The 22,159-nt window shown below is 63.6% G+C and overlaps 1 protein-coding gene across 9 annotated transcripts in view; it reads right to left on the reverse strand.

Moving 5' to 3' along the window:
- The window catches only part of RYR1 (ryanodine receptor 1), a 155,096-nt gene that overhangs the window by 22,932 nt on the left and 110,005 nt on the right, over positions 1 to 22,159 (reverse strand). For 7 of the 9 annotated variants that reach the window (XM_085564839.1, XM_085564836.1, XM_085564840.1 and 4 more), the window contains 16 exons: positions 21,820 to 21,907; positions 21,619 to 21,711; positions 19,921 to 19,935; positions 18,471 to 18,641; positions 17,188 to 17,247; positions 15,247 to 15,381; positions 14,138 to 14,250; positions 12,637 to 12,733; positions 10,921 to 11,027; positions 9,246 to 9,297; positions 7,960 to 8,040; positions 7,779 to 7,878; positions 6,468 to 6,547; positions 5,220 to 5,296; positions 4,381 to 4,454; positions 2,701 to 2,718 (listed from right to left, as the gene is read on the reverse strand). In XM_085564839.1, the coding sequence (XP_085420965.1) occupies positions 2,701 to 2,718; positions 4,381 to 4,454; positions 5,220 to 5,296; positions 6,468 to 6,547; positions 7,779 to 7,878; positions 7,960 to 8,040; positions 9,246 to 9,297; positions 10,921 to 11,027; positions 12,637 to 12,733; positions 14,138 to 14,250; positions 15,247 to 15,381; positions 17,188 to 17,247; positions 18,471 to 18,641; positions 19,921 to 19,935; positions 21,619 to 21,711; positions 21,820 to 21,907 (1,361 nt within the window). The remainder of the gene's footprint in view (positions 1 to 2,700; positions 2,719 to 4,380; positions 4,455 to 5,219; positions 5,297 to 6,467; positions 6,548 to 7,778; positions 7,879 to 7,959; positions 8,041 to 9,245; positions 9,298 to 10,920; positions 11,028 to 12,636; positions 12,734 to 14,137; positions 14,251 to 15,246; positions 15,382 to 17,187; positions 17,248 to 18,470; positions 18,642 to 19,920; positions 19,936 to 21,618; positions 21,712 to 21,819; positions 21,908 to 22,159) is intronic. The other 2 variants (XM_085564837.1, XM_085564838.1) reach the window with 2 other exon arrangements.

A 22,159-nucleotide genomic window follows, 5' to 3' on the forward strand; every position in this document is an offset into this window, starting at 1 on the left:
GGCACAGGGACACCCCAGAGTGGCACAGTGACACCAGAGAGTGGCACGGGGACAATCTGAGGTGGCACGGGGACACCCCAGAGTGGCACGGGGACACCCCAGAGTGGCACAGGGACACCACAGAGTGGCACAGGGACAATCTGAGGTGGCACAGGGACACCCCAGGGTGGCACAGGGACACCAGAGAGTGGCACGGGGACACCCCGAGATGGCACAGTGACACCAGAGAGTGGCACAGGGACACCATAGAGTGGCACAGGGACACCCCGAGATGCCACACTCACACCAGAGAGTGGCACAGGGACAATCTGAGGTGGCACGGGGACACCCCAGGGTGGCACAGTGACACCACAGAGTGGCACAGGGACACCAGAGAGTGGCACGGGGACACCCCGAGATGGCACAGGGACACCAGAGAGTGGCACAGGGACACCAGAGAGTGGCATGGGGACACCCCGAGATGGCACAGTGACACCAGAGAGTGGCACAGTGACACCAGAGAGTGGCACAGGGACAATCTGAGGTGGCACGGGGACACCAGAGAATGGCACGGGGACACCCCGAGATGGCACAGGGACACCAGAGAGTGGCACAGGGACAATCTGAGGTGGCACGGGGACACCAGAGAATGGCATGGGGACACCCCGAGATGGCACAGTGACACCAGAGAGTGGCAAGGGGACAAGCAGGGTGGCATGGGGACAGCATAGGGGACATGCTGGGGTGGCACGGGGACATCAGGGGTGGCATGGGGACATTAGGGGTGGCACAGGGACATCAGGGGTGGCATGGGGACATTAGGGGTGGCACGGGGACATCGAGGGTGGCACAGGGACAGGCTGGGGTGGCACGGGGACATGCTGGGGTGGCACGGGGACATGGAGGGTGGCACAGGGACATAAGGGGTGGCACAGGGACATCGAGGGTGGCACAGGGACAGGCTGGGGTGTCACGGGGACATTAGGGGTGGCACGGGGACATCGAGGTGGCAGTGGGGACATTGGGGTGGGGTTAGCAGGGAGGGGACACGCAGGGGACAAGCAAGGACACAGTGACACCCCCGTCCTGCTCCCCCTGCCCCACGGAGCCTCTGGGGACCCCAGCCCCAAATCCCCCATAGCCCCCAAATCCCCCATGGCCCCCAGCCCCAAATCCCCCATAGCCATGATAATCCCTCATAGCCCCCAGCCCCAAATTCCCCATAGCCATGATAATCCCTCATAGCCCCCAGCCCCAAATCCCCCATGGCCCCCAAATTCCCCATAGCCCCCAGCCCCAAATCCCCCATAGCCATGATAATCCCTCTTAGCCCCCAGCCCCAAATTCCCCATAGCCCCCAGCCCCAAATTCCCCATAGCCATGATAATCCCTCTTAGCCCCCAGCCCCAAATTCCCCATAGCCCCCAGCCCCAAATTCCCCATAGACCCCAGCCCCAAATCCCCCATAGCCATGATAATCCCTCTTAGCCCCCAGCCCCAAATCCCCCATAGCCCCCAGCCCCAAATTCCCCATAGCCCCCAGCCCCAAATCCCCCATAGCCCCCAAATCCCCCATAGCCATGATAATCCCTCTTAGCCCCCAGCCCCAAATCCCCCATAGCCCCCAGCCCCAAATCCCCCACAGCCCCCTTACAGCCCCCCAGCCCTATAAGCTGCCCCAGAGCCCTCCTGCAGCCCCCTGCCCCTATATCCCCCTGCCCCTATATCCCCCTGTCCCTATAGCCCCCTGCCCCTATATCCCCCTGCCCCTATAGCCCCCTGGCCCTATATCCCCCTGCCCCTATAGCCCCCTGCCCCTATATCCCCCTGCCCCTATAGCCCCCTGGCCCTATATCCCCCTGCCCCTATAGCCCCCTGCCCCTATATCCCCCTGCCCCTATATCCCCCTGCCCCTATAGCCCCCTGCCCCTATATCCCCCTGCCCCTATAGCCCCCTGGCCCTATATCCCCCTGCCCCTATAGCCCCCTGCCCCTATATCCCCCTGCCCCTATATCCCCCTGCCCCTATAGCCCCCTGCCCCTATATCCCCCTGCCCCTATAGCCCCTGCCCCTATATCCCCCTGCCCCTATAGCCCCCTGCCCCTATAGCCCCTGGCCCTATATCCCCCTGCCCCTATAGCCCCTGCCCCTATATCCCCCTGCCCCTATAGCCCCCTGTCCCTATATCCCCCTGTCCCTATATCCCCCTGCCCCTATATCCCCCTGCCCCTATATCCCCCTACCCCTATATCCCCCTGCCCCTATATCCCCCTACCCCTATATCCCCCTGCCCCTATAGCCCCTACCCCTATATCCCCCTGCCCCTATATCCCCCTACCCCTATATCCCCCTGCCCCTATAGCCCCTGCCCCTATATCCCCCTGCCCCTATAGCCCCCTACCCCTATATCCCCCTGCCCCTATATCCCCCTGCCCCTATATCCCCCTACCCCTATATCCCCCTGCCCCTATAGCCCCTGCCCCTATATCCCCCTGCCCCTATAGCCCCCTGCCCCTATAGCCCCTGCCCCTATAGCCCCCTGGCCCTATAGCCCCCTGCCCCTATAGCCCCCTGCCCCTACATCCCCCTGCCCCTATATCCCCCTGCCCCTATAGCCCCCTGCCCCTATATCCCCCTGCCCCTATAGCCCCCTGCCCCTATATCCCCCTGGCCCTATAGCCCCCTGGCCCTATAGCCCCCTGGTCCCGCCCCATATTTACCGTTCTCCCGGCTGATGACTGCCAGCGGAGCCGGGGGGAGAGAAGAGACAGTGAGCGGGGGGGGGACGGGGGTTTTGGGGGGCACCGGGGGGAAATTGGGGGGTCCAGGGAAAGATTTGGGGTGGGGGGAATTAGGGTTGGGGGACATTGGGTTTCAGGGGGGGAAATTGGGGGGTCCAGGGAAAGATTTGAGGTGGGGGGAATTAGAGTTGGGGGACATTGGGTTTCAGGGGGGGAAATTGGGGGGTCCAGGGAAAGATTTGGGGTGGGGGGAATTAGGAGGGTGGGGAGAATTTGGGGATCCAGGGGGGGAATTGGGGGTGCAGCGGGGAAATTGGGGTGGGGGGAATTAGGAGGGTGGGGAGAATTTGGGGATCCAAGTGGGGAATTGGGGGTGCAGCGGGGAATTAGGGATCCAGGGGGAAAATTGGGGGGGTCCAGGTGAAAATTGGGGTGGGGGGAATTAGGGTTGGTGGGAATTTGGGATCCAGGGGGAAAATTGGGGTGGGGGGGGCATTAGATTTTGGGTGGTTTTAGGGCAGGAATTGGGAGTGGAGGGGCATTAGATTTTGGGGGGTTTTAGGGCAGGAATTGGGAGTGGGGGGGGCATTAGATTTTGGGGGGTTTTAGGGCAGGAATTGGGGGCATTAGGGGTGGGGGGGCATTAGATTTTTGGGGGTTTTAGGGCAGGAATTGGGGGCATTAGGGGTGGGGGGGCATTAGATTTTTGGGGGTTTTAGGTCAGGAACTGGGGGGCATTAGGGGGGGGGGCATTAGATTTTGGGGGGTTTTAGGGCAGGAATTGGGGGGCATTAGGGGTGGGGGGGCATTAGATTTTTGGGGGGTTTTAGGGGTGGGGGGGCATTAGATTTTGGGGAGTTTTAGGGCAGGAATTGGGAGTGGGGGGCATTAGATTTTGGGGGGTTTTAGGGCAGGAATTGGGGGGCATTAGGGGTGGGGGGGCATTAGATTTTGGGGGGTTTTAGGGGTGGGGGGGCATTAGATTTTGGGTGGTTTTAGGGCAGGAATTGGGAGTGGGGGGCATTAGATTTTGGGGGGTTTTAGGGCAGGAATTGGGGGGCATTAGGGGTGGGGGGGCATTAGATTTTGGGTGGTTTTAGGGCAGGAATTGGGGGGCAGTAGGGGTGGGGGGCATTAGATTTTGGGTGGTTTTAGGGCAGGAATTGGGGGGCATTAGGGGTGGGGGGGCATTAGATTTTGGGGGGTTTTAGGGCAGGAATTGGGGGGCATTAGGGGTCGGGGGGCATTAGATTTTGGGGGGTTTTAGGGCAGGAATTGGGAGTGGGGGGGCATTAGATTTTGGGGGGGTTTAAGGGCAGGAATTGGGGGGCATTAGGGGTGGGGGGGCATTAGATTTTGGGGGGTTTTATGGCAGGAATTGGGGGGCATTAGGGGTCGGGGGGCATTAGATTTTTGGGGGGTTTTAGGGGTGGGGGGGCATTAGATTTTGGGGGGTTTTAGGGCAGGAATTGGGAGTGGGGGGACATTAGATTTTGGGGGTTTTAGGCCACACTCTCAGCAGGGGCTTGGGGTGGAGCAGCGCGGGGGTTTTGGGGTGCAGAACGGGGGGACCCCCCCTCATTTCAGCCTGCCCAGCCCCTCCGGGGGTCCCGGGGGGTCCCGGGGGTCCCGGGGGTCCCGGGGGGGGTCCCCACTCACTGGTGCCCTCCTCGGTGACCATGCCCAGCCCCTCGGCCTTGTTCTGCCGCTCGAAGGCGTTCAGGTCCAGCACGCTGCGGGAGGGGGGTCAGGGGCACCCCAAAACCCGCACGGCCCCCCCCGGGGGTCTGCCGGCGCGGGGGGACCCCAGTTCCCGCGGGGGGACCCCAGTTCCCATGGGGTGACCCCAATTCCCATGGGTGGACCCCAATTCCCCCAAAGTGACCCAAATTCCCTCAGGGATGACCCCAATTCCCCCAGGGTGACCCCAATTCCCACGGGGGGCACCCCAATTCCCTCAGGGGTGACCCCAATTCCCACGGGGGGCACCCCAATTCCCATGGAGTGACCCCAATTCCCTCAGGGGTGACCCCAATTCCCCCAGGGTGACCCCAATTCCCATGGGGGGCACCCCAATTCCCACTGGGGGCACCCCAATTCCCATGGATTGACCCCAATTCCCTCAGGGGTGACCCCAATTCCCACGGGGGGCACCCCAATTCCCATGGAGTGACCCCAATTCCCCCAGGTGACCCCAATTCCCCCAGGTGACCCCAATTCCCTCAGGGTTAATCCCAATTCCCCCAGGTGACCCCAATTCCCCCAGGTGACCCCAATTCCCTTAGGGGTGACCCCAATTCCCCCAGGTGATCCCAATTCCCCCAGGTGACCCCAATTCCCATGGAGTGACCCCAATTCCCCCAGGTGACCCCAATTCCCTCAGGGGTAATCCCAATTCCCCCAGGTGACCCCAATTCCCCCAGGTGACCCCAATTCCCTCAGGGGTGACCCCAATTCCCCCAGGGTGACCCCAGTTTTTTTTGGGGTCCCCCCCGTACCTGCAGGTTTGCATCAGCGCCTGCACGCTCTGGAAGAAGCCGACCTCGCGCTTGGCCTTGAGGTACTCGAGCATCTTCTGTGGGACAGGTGGGACAGGTGAGACAGGTGGGACAGGTGGGACAGGTGGGACAGGTGGGACATTGGGGACATTGGGGACACTGGGGACAGGTGGGACAGGTGAGGGACAGGTGGGACAGGTGGGACATTGGGGACAGGTGGGACATTGGGGACATTGGGGACATTGGGGACATTGGGGACAGGTGGGACAGGTGGGACAGGTGGGACAGGTGGGACAGGTGGGCATTGGGGACATTGGGGACAGGTGAGACAGGTGGGACAGGTGAGACAGGTGGGACATTGGGGACATTGGGGACATTGGGGACAGGTGGGACACTGGGGACAGGTGGGACAGGTGGGACATTGGGGACATTGGGGACAGGTGGGACACTGGGGACAGGTGGGACAGGTGGGACAGGTGAGGGACAGGTGGGACAGGTGGGACAGGTGAGACAGGTGAGACAGGTGGGACATTGGGGACATTGGGGACACTGGGGACAGGTGGGACAGGTGAGACAGGTGAGGGACAGGTGGGACAGGTGGGACATTGGGGACATTGGGGACACTGGGGACAGGTGGGACATTGGGGACAGGTGGGACACTGGGGACAGGTGGGACACTGGGGACAGGTGGGACAGGTGGGACATTGGGGACAGCATTGGGGACATTGGGGACAGGTGACACAGGTGACACAGATGATGGCACAGGTGACATTGGGGTGGCACAGGGGTGGCACAGGTGACACAGGTGACACTGGGGTGGCACAGGTGTGACAGTGACACAGATGGTGGCACAGGTAACATAGGTGACACTGGGGTGGCACAGGTGGCACAGGTGTGACACAGGTGTGACGCAGATGGTGGCACAGGTGACACAGGTGACACAGGTGGCGGCACAGGTGTGACAGTGACACAGATGGTGGCACAGGTGACACAGATGACATTGGGGTGACACAGGTGGCACAGGTGACACTGAGGTGGCACAGGTGTGGCACAGGTGGTGGCACAGGTGGCACAGGTGGCACTGGGGTGGCACAGGTGGCACTGGGGTGGCACAGGTGGTGGCACAGGTGACACTGAGGTGGCACAGGTGACACAGGTGGCACTGGGGTGGCACAGGTGTGACAGTGACACAGATGGTGGCACAGGTGACACTGGGGTGGCACAGGTGACACAGGTGTGCCCGCTCACCTGCTGCACGTCGGCGTTGCCCCCGTTGAGGATGGAGATGCCCAACTTGAGGGTGGAGGAGACCATGGCCCCCCGCTCACCTGGGGACAGGTGGGACAGGGTCACCGGGGTCACCGGGGTCACCGAGGGTCACTCAGCGGTCACTCATGGTCAGTGGTCACTCAGCAGTCACTCAGTGGTCACTCAGCGGTCACTCATGGTCAGGGGTCACTCAGTGGTCAGTGGTCACTCAGCAGTCACTCAGCAGTCACTCATGGTCAGTGGTCACTCAGCGGTCAGTGGTCACTCAGCGGTCACTCAGCAGTTACTCAGTGGTCACTCAGTGGTCACTCAGTGGTCAGTGGTCACTCATGGTCAGTGGTCACTCAGCGGTCACTCAGCGGTCACTCATGGTCAGTGGTCACTCAGTGGTCAGTGGTCACTCAGCAGTCACTCACTGGTCAGTGGTCACTCAGCTGTTACTCAGTGGTCACTCATGGTCAGTGGTCACTCAGCGGTCACTCAGCAGTCACTCATGGTCAGTGGTCACTCAGTGGTCAGTGGTCACTCAGTGGTCACTCAGTGGTCACTCACCCTTGCAGGCGCTGATCATCTGCAGCACCATCTCGGCTGCACACTCATGGTCAGTGGTCACTCACTGGTCAGTGGTCACTCATTGGTCACTCATTGGTCACTCAGCGGTCACTCATGGTCAGTGGTCACTCAGTGGTCACTCATTGGTCACTCAGCGGTCACTCAGCGGTCACTCAGTGGTCACTCAGTGGTCACTCAGCGGTCACTCACCCTTGCAGGCGCTGATCATCTGCAGCACCATCTCGGCTGCACACTCAGCGGTCAGTGGTCACTCACTGGTCACTGGTCACTCAGTGGTCACTCAGTGGTCAGTGGTCACTCAGTGGTCACTCAGTGGTCACTCACCCTTGCAGGCGCTGATCATCTGCAGCACCATCTCGGCTGCACACTCATGGTCAGTGGTCACTCACTCGTCACTCACTGGTCAGTGGTCACTGGTCAGTGGTCACTCACTGGTCAGTGGTCACTCAGTGGTCACTCAGCGGTCACTCAGCGGTCACTCATGGTCAGTGGTCACTCAGTGGTCACTCAGTGGTCACTCATGGCCAGTGGTCACTCAGTGGTCACTCAGCGGTCACTCAGAGGTCACTCAGTGGTCACTCATGGTCAGTGGTCACTCAGTGGTCACTCAGCGGTCACTCAGAGGTCACTCAGTGGTCACTCAGCGGTCAGTGGTCACTCAGCGGTCACTCAGCGGTCACTCAGTGGTCACTCAGTGGTCACTCAGTGGTCACTCACCCTTGCAGGCGCTGATCATCTGCAGCACCATCTCGGCCGCCCCCCGCGTGTGCAGCCGCGCCTGCTGCGACAGCAGCTTCTGCTTCTCCATCTCCTTCTCCTGGGGTCACGGAGAGGTCAGGGGTCACGGAGAGGTCACGGGGTCACGGGGGGGTCAGGGGGTTTTTGGGGTTCCCCCCACCTCAAAGGAATCCTCGGCCTCTTCCTCTTCCTTCTCCTCTTCCTCCTTCTCCTCCTCCTCGCCTTCCTCGGTGTGGCAGCTCTGGGGCAATGGGGGGGGTCCCCAAATTAGGAAACCCCCCCCAAAAACAGCCTGGGGGGCCCCAAAATTCCTGGGGACCCCCCAAAACTCCCCCTCATCCCTGAAACACCCCAAAATCCCTGGGGACCCCCCAAAACCCCCCTTCATCCCTGAAACACCCCAAAATCCCTGATAATGCACCCAAAATTCCTGGGGACCCCCCAAAACTCCCCCTCATCCCTGAAACACCCCAAAATCCCTGATAATGCACCCAAAATTCCTGGGGACACCCCAAAACTCCCCCTCATCCCTGAAACACCCCAAAATCCCTGGGGACACCCCAAAATCCCTGGGACCCCCCCCCCAAAATCCCTGGGACACCCCAAAATCCCTGGGACCCCCCCCCCCAAAATCCCTGGGACACCCCAAAATCCCTATGACCCCCCCCAACAAAATCCCTGGGACCCCCCAAAATCCCTGTGACCCCCGCCCCAAAATTCCTGGGGACCCCCCAAAACTCCCCCTCATCCCTCAAACACCCCAAAATCCCTGGGGCCCCCCAAAATCCCTGTGACCCACCCCAAAATCCCTGGGGACCCCACCCCAATCTCGGCCCCTGCACCCCCAAAATGACCTCGGGGACCCCCAAGCCCTCAGCACTTGGGGAGTCCCGGTTTTGGGATGCCCATGCTGGGTTTTGGGGTGCCCCTGCTGGGTTTTGGGGTGCCTGTGCTGGGTTTTGGGGTCCCATGCTGGGTTTTGGGGTGTCCGTGCTGGGTTTTGGGGTCCCGTGCTGGGTTTTGGGGTGCCCCGGTTTTGGGGTGCTCGGTGTTGGGGTTTTGGGGTCCCATGCTGGGTTTTGGGGTGCCTGTGCTGGGTTTTGGGGTCCCGTGCTGGGTTTTGGGGCCCCGTGCTGGGTTTTGGGGTCCCCTGCTGGGGTTTTGGGGTGCCCATGCTGGGTTTTGGGGTGCCCCGGTTTTGGGGTGTCCGTGCTGGGTTTTGGGGCCCCGTGCTGGGTTTTGAGGTCCCATGCTGGGTTTTGGGGTGCCCGTGCTGGGTTTTGGGGTGCCCATGCTGGGTTTTGGGGTGCCCCGGTTTTGGGGTGCCATGCTGGGTTTTGGGGTGCCGTGCTGGGTTTTGGGGCCCCGTGCTGGGTTTTGGGGTGCCCCGGTTTTGGGGTGCCGTGCTGGGTTTTGGGGTGCCGTGCTGGGTTTTGGGGTGCTCACCTTGGCCATGATCCCGGCGTAGGCCATGTACAGGTGATCCTGCTCCAGGTGGCTGCAGGGCGAGGACACGGGGGGACCCCCCAAAAGGGGACCCAGGTGAGCCTCAGGTGCCACCCCGGGTTTTGGGGTGCCCAGGGTGGGGTTTGGGGTGCCCAGGGTGGGATTTGGGGTGCCCAGGATGGGGTTTGGGGTGCCCAGGATGAGATTTGGGGTGTCCAGGATGGGATTTGGGGCGCCCAGGGTGGGATTTGGGGTGCCCAGGGTGGGATCTGGGGTGCCCGGTGTGGGATTTGGGGTGCCCAGGATGAGATTTGGGGTGCCCAGGGTGGATTTTGGGGTGCCCAGGATGGGATTTGGGGTGCCCAGGATGCGTTTTGGGGTGCCCAGGGTGGGATTTGGGGTGCCCAGGATGGGGTTTGGGGTGCCCAGGGTGGGTTTTGGGGTGCCCAGAATGGGTTTTGGGGTCTCTCCCAATAGAATTCGGGGATTCAGGGTTCCCCCCCCCGTGGGATTTCGGGGTCCCCAGGGATTTGGGGTGGTTTTGGGTTCACCTCGGGGTTTGGGGTTGGATTTGGGGTCCCCGGGGATTTGGGGTCGGTTTCAGGGTCCCCTCAGGGATTTGGGGTCCCCGGGGATTTGGGGTCGGTTTCGGGGTCCCCTCAGGGATTTGGGGTCGGGATTTGGGATTTGGGGTCCCCGGGGATTTGGGGTCGGTTTCGGGGTGCCCTCAGGGATTTGGGGGGGGTTTCGGGGTCCCCTCAGGGATTTGGGGTCGGTTTGGGAGTCCCCGGGGACTTGGGGGTTCGGGGTCACCTCGGGATTTGGGGTCCCCAGGGATTTGGGGTTGGATTTGTGGTCTCCTCAGGGATTTGGGGTCGGTTTTGGGGTCCCCTCGGGGTTTGGGGGGTTTCAGGGTCCCCGGGGATTTGGGGTTGGTTTCGGGGTACCCTCAGGGATTTGGGGGGGGTTTCGGGGTCCCCGGGGATTTGGGGTCGGTTTCGGGGTCCTTTCAGGGATTTGGGGTTGGGATTTGGGATTTGGGGTCCCCGGGGATTTGGGGTCGGTTTCGGGGTCCTTTCAGGGATTTGGGGTCGTGATTTGGGATTTGGGGTCCCCGGGGATTTGGGGTCGGTTTCGGGGTCCCCTCAGGGATTTGGGGTTGGGATTTGGGGTTTGGGGTCCCCTCAGGGATTTGGGGTCGGTTTGGGAGTCCCCGGGGATTTGGGGGTTCGGGGTCACCTCGGGATTTGGGGTCCCCAGGGATTTGGTGTTGGATTTGTGGTCTCCTCAGGGATTTGCGGGGGGTTTCAGGGTCCCCTCAGGGTTTGGGGGGTTTCGGGGTCCCCGGGGATTTGGGGGGGGGTTTCAGGGTCCCCTCAGGGATTTGGGGTCGGTTTCGGGGTCCCCTCAGGGATTTGGGGTCGTGATTTGGGATTTGGGGTCCCCGGGGATTTGGGGGTTCGGGGTCACCTCGGGATTTGGGGTCGGTTTCGGGGTCCCCGGGGATTTGGGGGGGGGTTTCGGGGTCCCCGGGGATTTGGGGTCGGTTTCGGGGTCCTTTCAGGGATTTGGGGTCGGGATTTGGGGTCCCCGGGGATTTGGGGTCGGTTTCGGGGTCCCCTCAGGGATTTGGGGTCGGTTTCGGGGTCCCCGGGGATTTGGGGGTTCGGGTCACCTCTGCTCGGTGAGCGCCGTGCGGCTGAAGTGCAGGATCAGCTGGTGCAGCGGGTCCGGCCGCGCCTCCGCCTCCTCCTCCTCCTCCTCCTCCTCGCGCCCCGACTTCTGCCCCGGGGGGGTCCCCAAACCCGGCTCAGGGGGGTCCCCAAACCCGGGGGGGTCCCCAAACCCACCTCAGGGGGGTTCCCGAACCCGGGGGGGGTCCCCAAACCCGGCTCAGGGGGGTCCCCAAATCCGGGGGGTCCCCAAACCCACCTCAGGGGGGTTCCCGAACCCGGGGGGGGTCCCCAAACCCGGCTCAGGGGGGTCCCCAAATCCGGGGGGGTCCCCAAACCCACCTCAGAGGGGTCCCCAAATCCGGGGGGGTCCCCAAACCCACCTCAGGGGGGTCCCCAACCCCGGGGGGGTCCCCAAACCCGGCTCAGGGGGTCCCCAAACCCGGGGGGGTCCCCAAACCTGCCTCAGGGGGTCCCCAACCCCGGGGGGGTCCCCAAACCCGGCTCATGGGGGTCCCCAACCCCGGGGGTTCCCCAAACCCGGCTCAGGGGGGTCCCCAAACCCGGGGGGGTCCCCAAATTGACCTCAGGGAGGTCCCCAAATCCGGGGGGGTCCCCAAACCCACCTCAGGGGGGTCCCCAAATCCGGGGGGTCCCCAAACCCGGCTCAGGGGGGTCCCCAAACCCGGGGGGGTCCCCAAACCTGCCTCAGGGGGTCCCCAACCCCGGGGGGTCCCCAAACCCACCTCAAAGGGGTCCCCAAATCCGGGGGGGTCCCCAAACTGACCTCAGGGAGGTCCCGAAACCCCCAATGGATGCCCCCAAACCCCCAGTGAATGTCCTCAACCCCTCAGGAACGTCCCCAACCCCTGATGGATGTCCCCAGATCCCTGATGGATGTCCCCAAACCCTGATGGATGTCTCCAATCCCTCAGGAACATCCCCAACCCCTCAAGGGTGTCCCCAGCCCCCCAGGCGTGTCCCCAGCCCCTCAGGAACGTCCCCAAACCCCGATGGATGTCCCCAAGCCCTCAGGGGTGTCCCCAGCCCCTCTGGGGTGTCCCCAAGCCCTCAGGAACGTCTCCAACCCCTCAGGAATGTCCCCAAGCCCTCAGGAACGTCCCCAAACCCCGATGGATGTCCCCAGCCCCTCAGGGGTGTCCCCAAGCCCTCAGGAACATCCCCAACCCCTCAGGAACGTCTCCAACCCCTCAGGAACATCCCCAACCGCTCAGGAATGTCCCCAAGCCCTCAGGAACGTTCCCAACCCCTCAGGAACCAGGAACGTCCCCAAACCCCGATGGATGTCCCCAGCCCCTCAGGGGTGTCCCCAGCCCCTCTGTGGTGTCCCCAACCCCTCTTGAACATCCCCAGCCCCTCAGGAACATCCCCAAACCCCGATGGATGTCTCCAACCCCTCAGGAACATCCCCAACCGCTCAGGAATGTCCCCAAGCCCTCAGGAACATCCCCAGCCTCTCAGGAACGTCCCCAAACCCCGATGGATGTCCCCAAGCCCTCAGGAGTGTCCCCAGCCCCTCAGGGGTGTCCCCAGCCCCTCAGGGGTGTCCCCAAACCCCAATGGATGTCCCCAAGCCCTCAGGGGTGTCCCCAGCCCCCCAGGGGTGTCCCCAAACCCCGATGGATGTCCCCAGCCCCTCAGGGGTGTCCCCAGCCCCCCAGGGGTGTCCCCAGCCCCTCAGGGTGTGGGTCCCTCACCGAGAGGTCGTCGATCATGCGGTCCTCGAAGGGCGGCTGCTCCCGGGCCAGCCACGAGAGCCGGTAGGACTCCAGGAACATGTTACAGGCCCGGTGCCTGGGGACACGCGTGTCACCCGCCACACCCGGACCCCCTGGGGCTCCCAGTGCCACCCAGGGGCTCCCAGTGCTTCCCAGTCCCCCCCCAGTTCCCCCCAGTCCCTCCCAGTTTGTCCCAGTCCCCCCCAGTCCCTCCCAGTCCCTCCCAGTCCCTCCCAGTCCCTCCCAGTCCCCCCCAGTTCCCCCCAGTCCCTCCCAGTTTGTCCCAGTCCCCCCCAGTCCCCCCCAGTCCCTCCCAGTTCCCCCCCCAGTGCCCCCCAGTCCCTCCCAGTCCCTCCCAGTCCATCCCAGTCCCCCCCAGTCCCTCCCAGTCCCCCCCAGTCCCTCCCAGTTCCCCCCAGTCCCTCCCAGTCCCTCCCAGTCCCTCCCAGTCCATCCCAGTCCCCCCCAGTCCCTCCCAGTTCCCCCCAGTCCCTCCCAGTCCCTCCCAGTTCCCCCCAGTCCCTCCCAGTCCCCCCCAGTTCCCCCCAGTGCCCCCCAGTCCCCCCCAGTCCCTCCCAGTCCCCCCCAGTCCCTCCCAGTCCCCCCCAGTTCCCCCCCAGTCCCTCCCAGTCCCCCCCAGTCCCTCCCAGTTTATCCCAGTCCATCCCAGTCCCTCCCAGTCCCTCCCAGTCCCTCCCAGTTCCCCCCCAGTCCCTCCCAGTCCCCCCCAGTTCCCCCCCAGTCCCTCCCAGTCCCTCCCAGTCCCCCCCAGTCCCCCCCCAGTCCCTCCCAGTTTATCCCAGTCCATCCCAGTCCCTCCCAGTCCCTCCCAGTTCCCTCCCAGTCCCTCCCAGTTTATCCCAGTCCCTCCCAGTCCCTCCCAGTTCCCTCCCAGTCCCTCCCAGTTTATCCCAGTCCCCCCCAGTCCCTCCCAGTTCCCTCCCAGTCCATCCCAGTCCCCCCCAGTCCATCCCAGTCCCCCCCAGTCCCTCCCAGTCCCCCCAGTCCCCCCCAGTTCCCCCCAGTCCCTCCCAGTCCCTCCCAGTCCCTCCCAGTCCATCCCAGTCCCCCCCCAGTCCCTCCCAGTCCATCCCAGTCCCTCCCAGTTCCCCCCCAGTCCCTCCCAGTCCCCCCCAGTTCCCCCCCAGTCCCCCCCAGTCCCTCCCAGTCCCTCCCAGTCCCCCCAGCCCCCCCCAGTCCCTCCCAGTTCCCCCCCAGTCCCTCCCAGTCCCCCCCAGTTCCCTCCCAGTCCCTCCCAGTCCATCCCAGTCCCCCCCCAGTCCCTCCCAGTCCCCCCAGTCCCCCCCAGTTCCCCCCAGTCCCTCCCAGTCCCCCCCAGTCCCTCCCAGTCCCCCCAGTCCCCCCCAGTTCCCCCCAGTCCCTCCCAGTCCCCCCCAGTCCCTCCCAGTTTATCCCAGTCCCCCCCAGTCCCTCCCAGTCCCTCCCAGTCCCTCCCAGTTCCCCCAGTGCCCGTGCCCACCTGGGCAGGTTGTACAGGGGCGTCATGCGGAAGCAGGCGACGACGGCGCGGCGGCGCTGCTTGGACAGGAGCTTGTGCCACACGGCCTTCTTGGACTTGTAGGGGTGCTCCGTCTGGGGGGGGCACTGGGGTCACCCGGGCACCCCCAAACCCCCCTGAGCACCCCCAAAATCCTCCTGAGCACCCCTGAACCCCCTGGGACCCCCAGGGCACCCTAAAGGGCACAGAGCACCCAAAGCTTGTGCTACAGGGACACCTTGGACTTGTAGGGGTGCTCCGTCTGGGGGGGGGCACTGGGGTCACCTGGGCACCCCCGAACCCCCCTGAGCACCCCCAAAATCCTCCTGAGCACCCCAAAATCCTCCTGAGCACCCCCAAACCCCCCTGAGCACCCCTGAACCCCCTGGGACCCCCCAGGCACCCTAAAGGGCACAGAGCACCCAAAGCTTGTGCTGCAGGGACACCTTGGACTTGTAGGGGTGCTCCGTCTGGGGGGGGCACTGGGGTCACCCGTGCACCCCCGAACCCCCCTGAGCACCCCCAAACCCCCCTGAGCACCCCCAAAATCCCCCTGAGCACCCCCAAAATCCCCCTGAGCACCCCTGAACCCCCTGGGACCCCCAGGGCACCCTAAAGGGCACAGAGCACCCAAAGCTTGTGCTACAGGGACACCTTGGACTTGTAGGGGTGCTCCGTCTGGGGGGGGCACTGGGGTCACCTGGGCACCCCCGAACCCCCCTGAGCACCCCCGAACCCCCCTGAGCACCCCCAAACCCCCCTGAGACCCCTCCAAAACACCTTAAGGTCACCTGGGGTCCCCTGGGCACCCCCAAACCCTCCTGAGCCCCCCTGGGACCGCAGAAAACACCCTCAGGGCACCAAAAAGGCACAGAGCACCCACAGCCTGCGCCACACGGCCACCCTGGGGTCACCTGGGATCACCTGGGCACCCCTGAATCCCCTGAGCACCCCTGGGACCCCCCAAAACACCCCCAGGGCACCCCAAAGGGCACAGAGCACCCACAGCCTGCGCCACACGGCCACCCTGGGGTCACCTGGGTGCTCCTGGGCACCCCTGGGTGCCCCAAACCCCTCTGGGACCTCCAGACCTGCTCCAGGTGGTAGAGCACGGCCGACACCTCCTGCACCCGGCGCACGACCTGCTCGGGGCTGGCGGGGTCATCGTCCCGGCCCGCCTGGCGCACCAGGGCCATCTGCCAGCGCGCCGAGCCCGTGTTCTCCACCTGGGGACATTGATTGGGGACATTGGGGACATTGGGGACATTGACTGGGGACATTGGGGACATTGGGGACATTGACTGGGGACACTGGGGACATTGACTGGGGACATTGGGGACATTGACTGGGGACAGCACCAGGGCCATCTGCCAGCGCGCCGAGCCCGTGTTCTCCACCTGGGGACATTGGGGACATTGGGGACATTGACTGGGGACATTGGGGACATTGGGGACATTGGGGACATTGGGGACATTGAGTGGGGACAGCACCAGGGCCATCTGCCAGCGCGCCGAGCCCGTGTTCTCCACCTGGGGACATTGGGGACATTGGGGACATTGACTGGGGACAGCACCAGGGCCATCTGCCAGCGCGCCGAGCCCGTGTTCTCCACCTGGGGACATTGGGGACATTGACTGGGGACATTGGGGACATTGACTGGGGACAGCACCAGGGCCATCTGCCAGCGTGCCGAGCCCGTGTTCTGCACCTGGGGACATTGGGGACATTGACTGGGGACATTGGGGACATTGGGGACATTGACTGGGGACATTGGGGACATTGACTGGGGACAGCACCAGGGCCATCTGCCAGCGCGCTGAGCCCGTGTTCTGCACCTGGGGACATTGGGGACACTGGGGACATTGGGGACATTGGGGACATTGGGGACATTGACTGGGGACAGCACCAGGGCCATCTGCCAGCGCGCCGAGCCCGTGTTCTCCACCTGGGGACATTGGGGACATTGACTGGGGACATTGGGGACATTGGGGACATTGACTGGGGACAGCACCAGGGCCATCTGCCAGCGCGCCGAGCCCGTGTTCTCCACCTGGGGACATTGGGGACATTGGGGACATTGACTGGGGACATTGGGGACATTGGGGACATTGACTGGGGACATTGGGGACATTGACTGGGGACAGCACCACGGCCATCTGCCAGCGCGCCGAGCCCGTGTTCTCCACCTGGGGACATTGGGGACATTGACTGGGGACATTGGGGACATTGGGGACATTGGGGACATTGACTGGGGACAGCACCAGGGCCATCTGCCAGCGCGCCGAGCCCGTGTTCTGCACCTGGGGACATTGGGGACATTGGGGACATTGGGGACATTGACTGGGGACAGCACCACGGCCATCTGCCAGCGCGCCGAGCCCGTGTTCTCCACCTGGGGACATTGGGGACATTGATTGGGGACATTGGGGACATTGGGGACATTGACTGGGGACATTGGGGACATTGACTGGGGACAGCACCAGGGCCATCTGCCAGCGCGCCGAGCCCGTGTTCTCCACCTGGGGACATTGGGGACATTGGGGACATTGGGGACATTGACTGGGGACAGCACCAGGGCCATCTGCCAGCGCGCCGAGCCTGTGTTCTCCACCTGGGGACATTGGGGACATTGGGGACATTGACTGGGGACATTGGGGACATTGAGTGGGGACAGCACCAGGGCCATCTGCCAGCGCGCCGAGCCCGTGTTCTCCACCTGGGGACATTGGGGACATTGACTGGGGACATTGGGGACATTGGGGACATTGAGGGGCACAGAGGGCTCCTGGTGACACAGGTGACAAAGGGGACACAGGGGACACGGTGACACTGGGGACATGGTGATCCTGGGGACACAGCTGACCCTGGGGACACAGCTGACACTGGGGGCATGGTGACACTGGGGACGTGGTGGTCCTGGGGACACAGCTGACTCTGGGGACACAGCTGACACTGGGGACACGGTGACGAGGACGCGGTGACACAGGGGACACGGTGACACCAAGGCCATGGCACACAGTGACACAGCTCACCTTGTCCTGCAGGTGCAGGTTGTTGTGCAGGAACTCCCGAACCTCCTCGTCCGTGTCCTTCTGCAGGGGGGGACACAGGGGACACCTCAGGGAGTGTCCCCAAGCTTTTGGTGAGTGTCCCCAAACCCTGGGCTTGTCCCTGAGGTGTCCCCGACACCAACCAGGGCGCAGTGGCCACCCTTGACCAGCGCCAAGTCCCCAACCCCAGGGCTTTGTCCCTAAACCCAGGGGACATCTGCGGCTCCCAGGTGTCCCAGGTGTCCCCAGGTGTCCCCAGGTGTCCCCAGGTGTCCCTGGCCACCCACCAGGGCATAGTGGCCACCCTTGGCCAGTGCCATGTCCCCAACCCCAGGGCTTTGTCCCCAAACCCAGGGGACATCTGCAGCTCCCAGGTGTCCCAGGTGTCCCCAGGTGTCCCCAGCCACCCACCAGGGCGCAGTGGCCACCCTTGGCCAGCGCCAAGTCCTGAATCCCAGGGCTTTGTCCCCAAACCCAGGGGACATCTGTGGCTCCCAGGTGTCCCCAGGTGTCCCTGGCCACCCACCAGGGCACAGTGGCCACCCTTGGCCAGCGCCAAGTCCTGAATCCCAGGGCTTTGTCCCCAAACCCAGGGGACATCTGTGGCTCCCAGGTGTCCCATGTGTCCCCAGGTGTCCCTGGCCACCCACCAGGGCGCAGTGGCCACCCTTGACCAGTGCCATGTCCCCAACCCCAGGGGTTTGTCCCTAAACCCAGGGGACATCTGTGGCTCCCAGGTGTCCCCAGGTGTCCCTGGCCACCCACCAGGGCACAGTGGCCACCCTTGGCCAGCGCCAAGTCCTGAATCCCAGGGCTTTGTCCCCAAACCCAGGGGACATCTGTGGCTCCCAGGTGTCCCATGTGTCCCCAGGTGTCCCTGGCCACCCACCAGGGCGCAGTGGCCACCCTTGGCCAGCGCCAAGTCCCCAACCCCAGGGCTTTGTCCATAAACCCAGGGGACATCTGCAGCTCCCAGGTGTCCCATGTGTCCCCAGGTGTCCCCAGCCACCCACCAGGGCGCAGTGGCCACCCTGGGCCAGCGCCAAGTCCCCAACCCCAGGGCTTTGTCCCCAAACCCAGGGGACATCTGTGGCTCCCAGGTGTCCCCAGGTGTCCCCATGTGTCCCTGGCCACCCACCAGGGCGCAGTGGCCACCCTTGGCCAGCGCCAAGTCCTGAATCCCAGGGCTTTGTCCCCAAACCCAGGGGACATCTGCAGGTCCCAGGTGTCCCCAGGTGTCCCCAGCTGGTGTCCCCGACACCCACCAGGGCGTAGCGGCCCTTGGCCAGCGTGATCAGCTCCTGGTCGGCGGGCGAGCACATGTTGAGGCCGATGGGCAGCATCTTCTTGAGCGTGGCCACGATGAGCGAGGTGTGCACCGAGTAGCGATCGCCGCGGCGCCGCTTCTTGGAGCGCTCCTGCTCCGAGCCACCACCCTGCGGGGACGGGGACAGGGACGGGGACAGGGACATGGGGTCAGCAGGGACCCCAAAACCTCGGTGTCACCTCCTGCTCCGAGCCACCGCCCTGAGGGGACGGGGACACGGATACGGGGTCAGCAGGGACCCCAAAACCTCGGTGCCACCTCCTGCTCCGAGCCACCGCCCTGCGGGGACGGGGACACGGATACGGGGTCAGCAGGGACCCCAAAACCTCGGTGTCACCTCCTGCTCCGAGCCACCGCCCTGCAGGGACCCCAAAACCTCAGTGTCACCTCCTGCTCTGAGCCACCGCCCTGCGGGGACGGGGACAGGGACACGGGGTCAGCATGGACCCCAAAACCTCGGTGTCACCTCCTGCTCCGAGCCACCGCCCTGCGGGGATGGGGACAGGGACACGGTGGGTCAGCAGGGACCCCAAAACCTCGGTGTCACCTCCTGCTCCGAGCCACCGCCCTGCGGGGACCCCAAAACCTCAGTGTCACCTCCTGCTCCGAGCCACCACCCTGCGGGGACAGGGACAGGGACGGGGACAGGGACACGGGGTCAGCAGGGACCCCAAAACCTTAATGTCACCTCCTGCTCCGAGCCACCGCCCTGCGGGGACGGGGACAGGGACACGGGGTCAGCAGGGACCCCAAAACCTCGGTGTCACCTCCTGCTCCGAGCCACCGCCCTGCAGGGACAGGGACAGGGACACGGGGTCAGCAGGGACCCCAAACCCACAGGGACAGGAGTAACCCCATAAGGACAGGGGGGTCCCAGCCAAGGTCACCCCACAGAGGGGTCCTGGGGGGTCCCAAGGGTGCTGACCCTGCAGGACAGGACCCTGCAGGACTTTTGGGGGTCCCAAGGGTGCTGACCCCGCAGGACAGGACCCTGCAGGACTTTTGGGGGTCCCAAGGGTGCTGACCCCGCAGGACAGGACCCTGCAGGACTTTTGGGGGTCCCAAGGGTGCTGACCCCGCAGGACAGAACCCTGCAGGACTTTTGGGGGTCCCAAGGTTGCTGACCCCGCAGGACAGGACCCTGCAGGAGTTTTGGGGGTCCCAAGGGTGCTGACCCCGCAGGACAGGACCCTGCAGGACTTTTGGGGGTCCCAAGGGTGCTGACCCCGCAAGACAGGACCCTGCAGGACTTTTGGGGGTCCCAAGGGTGCTGACCCCACAGGACAGGACCCTGCAGGACTTTTGGGGGTCCCAAGCGTGGTGACCCCACCGAGGGGTCCTGGGGGACCCCCGGGGACCCCTGTCCCCCCCAGCCCGTCCCTGCTAACCTGTCCATCTCCAGACTGGAGCAGCACCCGCAGCCGAGGGGGAGAGAAGAGAGAGAGTGTGAGGGACACGGGGACACCGTTAGGGACATGGGGACAGTGTTGGGGACATCACTGGGGACACGGGGACACCGTTAGGGACACGGGGACAGTGTTGGGGACATGGGGACACCGTTAGGGACACGAGGACAGTGTTGGGGACACTGGGACACCGTTAGGGACACGGGGACAGTGTTGGGGACACGGGGACAGTGTGAGGGACACGGGGACAGTGTTGGGGACACGGGGACACCGTTAGGGACACGGGGACAGTGTTGGGGACATCACTGGGGACATGGGGACAGTGTGAGGGACACGGGGACAGTGTTGGGGACATCACTGGGGACATGGGACACCGTTAGGGACACGGGGACAGTGTTGGGGACACGGGGACACTGTTAGGGACACGAGGACAGTGTTGGGGACACTGGGACACCATTAGGGACACGGGGACAGTGTTGGGGACATGGGGACAGTGTGAGGGACACGGAGACACCGTTAGGGACACGGGGACAGTGTTGGGGACATGGGGACACCGTTAGGGACACGGGGACAGTGTTGGGGACATGGGGACAGTGTGAGGGACATGGGGACACCGTTAGGGACACGGGGACAGTGTTGGGGACATGGGGACAGTGTGAGGGACACGGGGACAGTGTTGGGGACACTGGGACACCGTTAGGGACACTGGAACAGCACTGGGGCCAGAATTAGAAGTCCCAGATGGGGATTTTGGGGTGAATTTGGGGTCCAAGGTGAGATTTGGGGTGAATTCAGGATCACAGGTGGGATTTTGGGGAAAATTAGGAGTTTGAGGTGGGATTTTGGGGTGAATTCAGGGTTCCAAGGCATGACTTGGGGTGAATTCAGGGTTCAAGGCAGGATTTGGGGTGAATGTGGGGTCCCAGGTGGAATTTTGGGGTGAATTCGGGGTCCCAGGTGGGATTTTGGGGTGAATTAGGAGTTTCAGGTGGGATTTTGGGGTGAATTCGGGGTCCCAGGTGGGATTTTGGGGTGAATTAGGAGTTTGAGGTGGGATTTTGGGGTGAATTCAGGGTCACAGTTGGGATTTTGGGGCAAATTAGGAGTTTGAGGTGGGATTTTGGGGTAAATTCAGGGTTCCAAGGCATGACTTGGGGTGAATTCAGGGTCCAAGGCAGGATTTGGGGTGAATGTGGGGTCCCAGGTGGGATTTTGGGGTGAATTAGGAGTTTGAGGTGGGATTTTGGGGTGAATGTGGGGTCCAAGGCAGGATTTGGGGTGAATTAGGAGTTTCAGGTGGGATTTTGGGGTGAATTCGGGGTCCCAGGTGGGATTTTGGGGTGAATTAGGAGTTTCAGGTGGGATTTTGGGGTGAATTTGGGGTCTAAGGTGGGATTTTGAGGTGAATTAGGAGTTTGAGGTGGGATTTTGGGGTGAATGTGGGGTCCAAGGTGGGATTTTGACGTGAATTAGGAGTTTCAGGTGGGATTTTGGGGTGAATTTGGGGTCCAAGGCAGGATTTGGGGTGAATGTGGGGTCCAAGGCAGGATTTGGGGTGAATTTGGGATCCCAGGTGGGATTTTGGGGTGGTCTCAGGGCTCAGGGGGGGTTGGAGCCTGGGGGGGTGGGGCGGGCTGGGGGTCCTGGGGGTGGGGGGCATTTTGGGGACCCCCAGCCCACCTTGGCCATCTTGCTCTTGCTGTCGGCCGTCAGGAAGGACATGTTGTTGATCTCGTTCTGCACCACGAAGTTCTGCTCCTCACGCTTGAAGTTCTGCAGGGGGACAGGGGCGGGGGGGGTCAGGGACCCCCAAAAGGCCCCCTGGGACCCCCAAAAACCCTCAGGAACCCCCCCACAAGCCCGCTGGGACCCCCCACTCACGTGAGACTTGGACCAGTAGATGAAGACCTCGCCCACCATGCGGAACAGCTCCTCCGCGTCCTCGTTGGGCTCCGTCAGCCACTTGGCCCTGCGGGGACACCGGGGGTCACAGGGGGACACCGGGGGTCACAGGGGGACACCGGGGGTCACGGGGGTGTCACCAGGGCGGGTCACCACCGGTGGGTCACCGGTGTTGGTGAGCAGGGTCACCACCTCCGTGGCCACCATGGTTGGGTCCCCATGGCCACTGTGGTTGTATCCCCAAGGCCACCCTGGCCATGTCCCCACGGCCACGACAGCTGGATCACCCCAGCCGTGTCCCCAAGCCCCCTGTCACTGT

This window comes from Lonchura striata, chromosome 34 (genome assembly GCF_050655825.1).
Source record: "Lonchura striata isolate lonStrDom1 chromosome 34, ASM5065582v1, whole genome shotgun sequence".
Taxonomy (NCBI): Eukaryota; Metazoa; Chordata; class Aves; order Passeriformes; family Estrildidae; genus Lonchura; species Lonchura striata.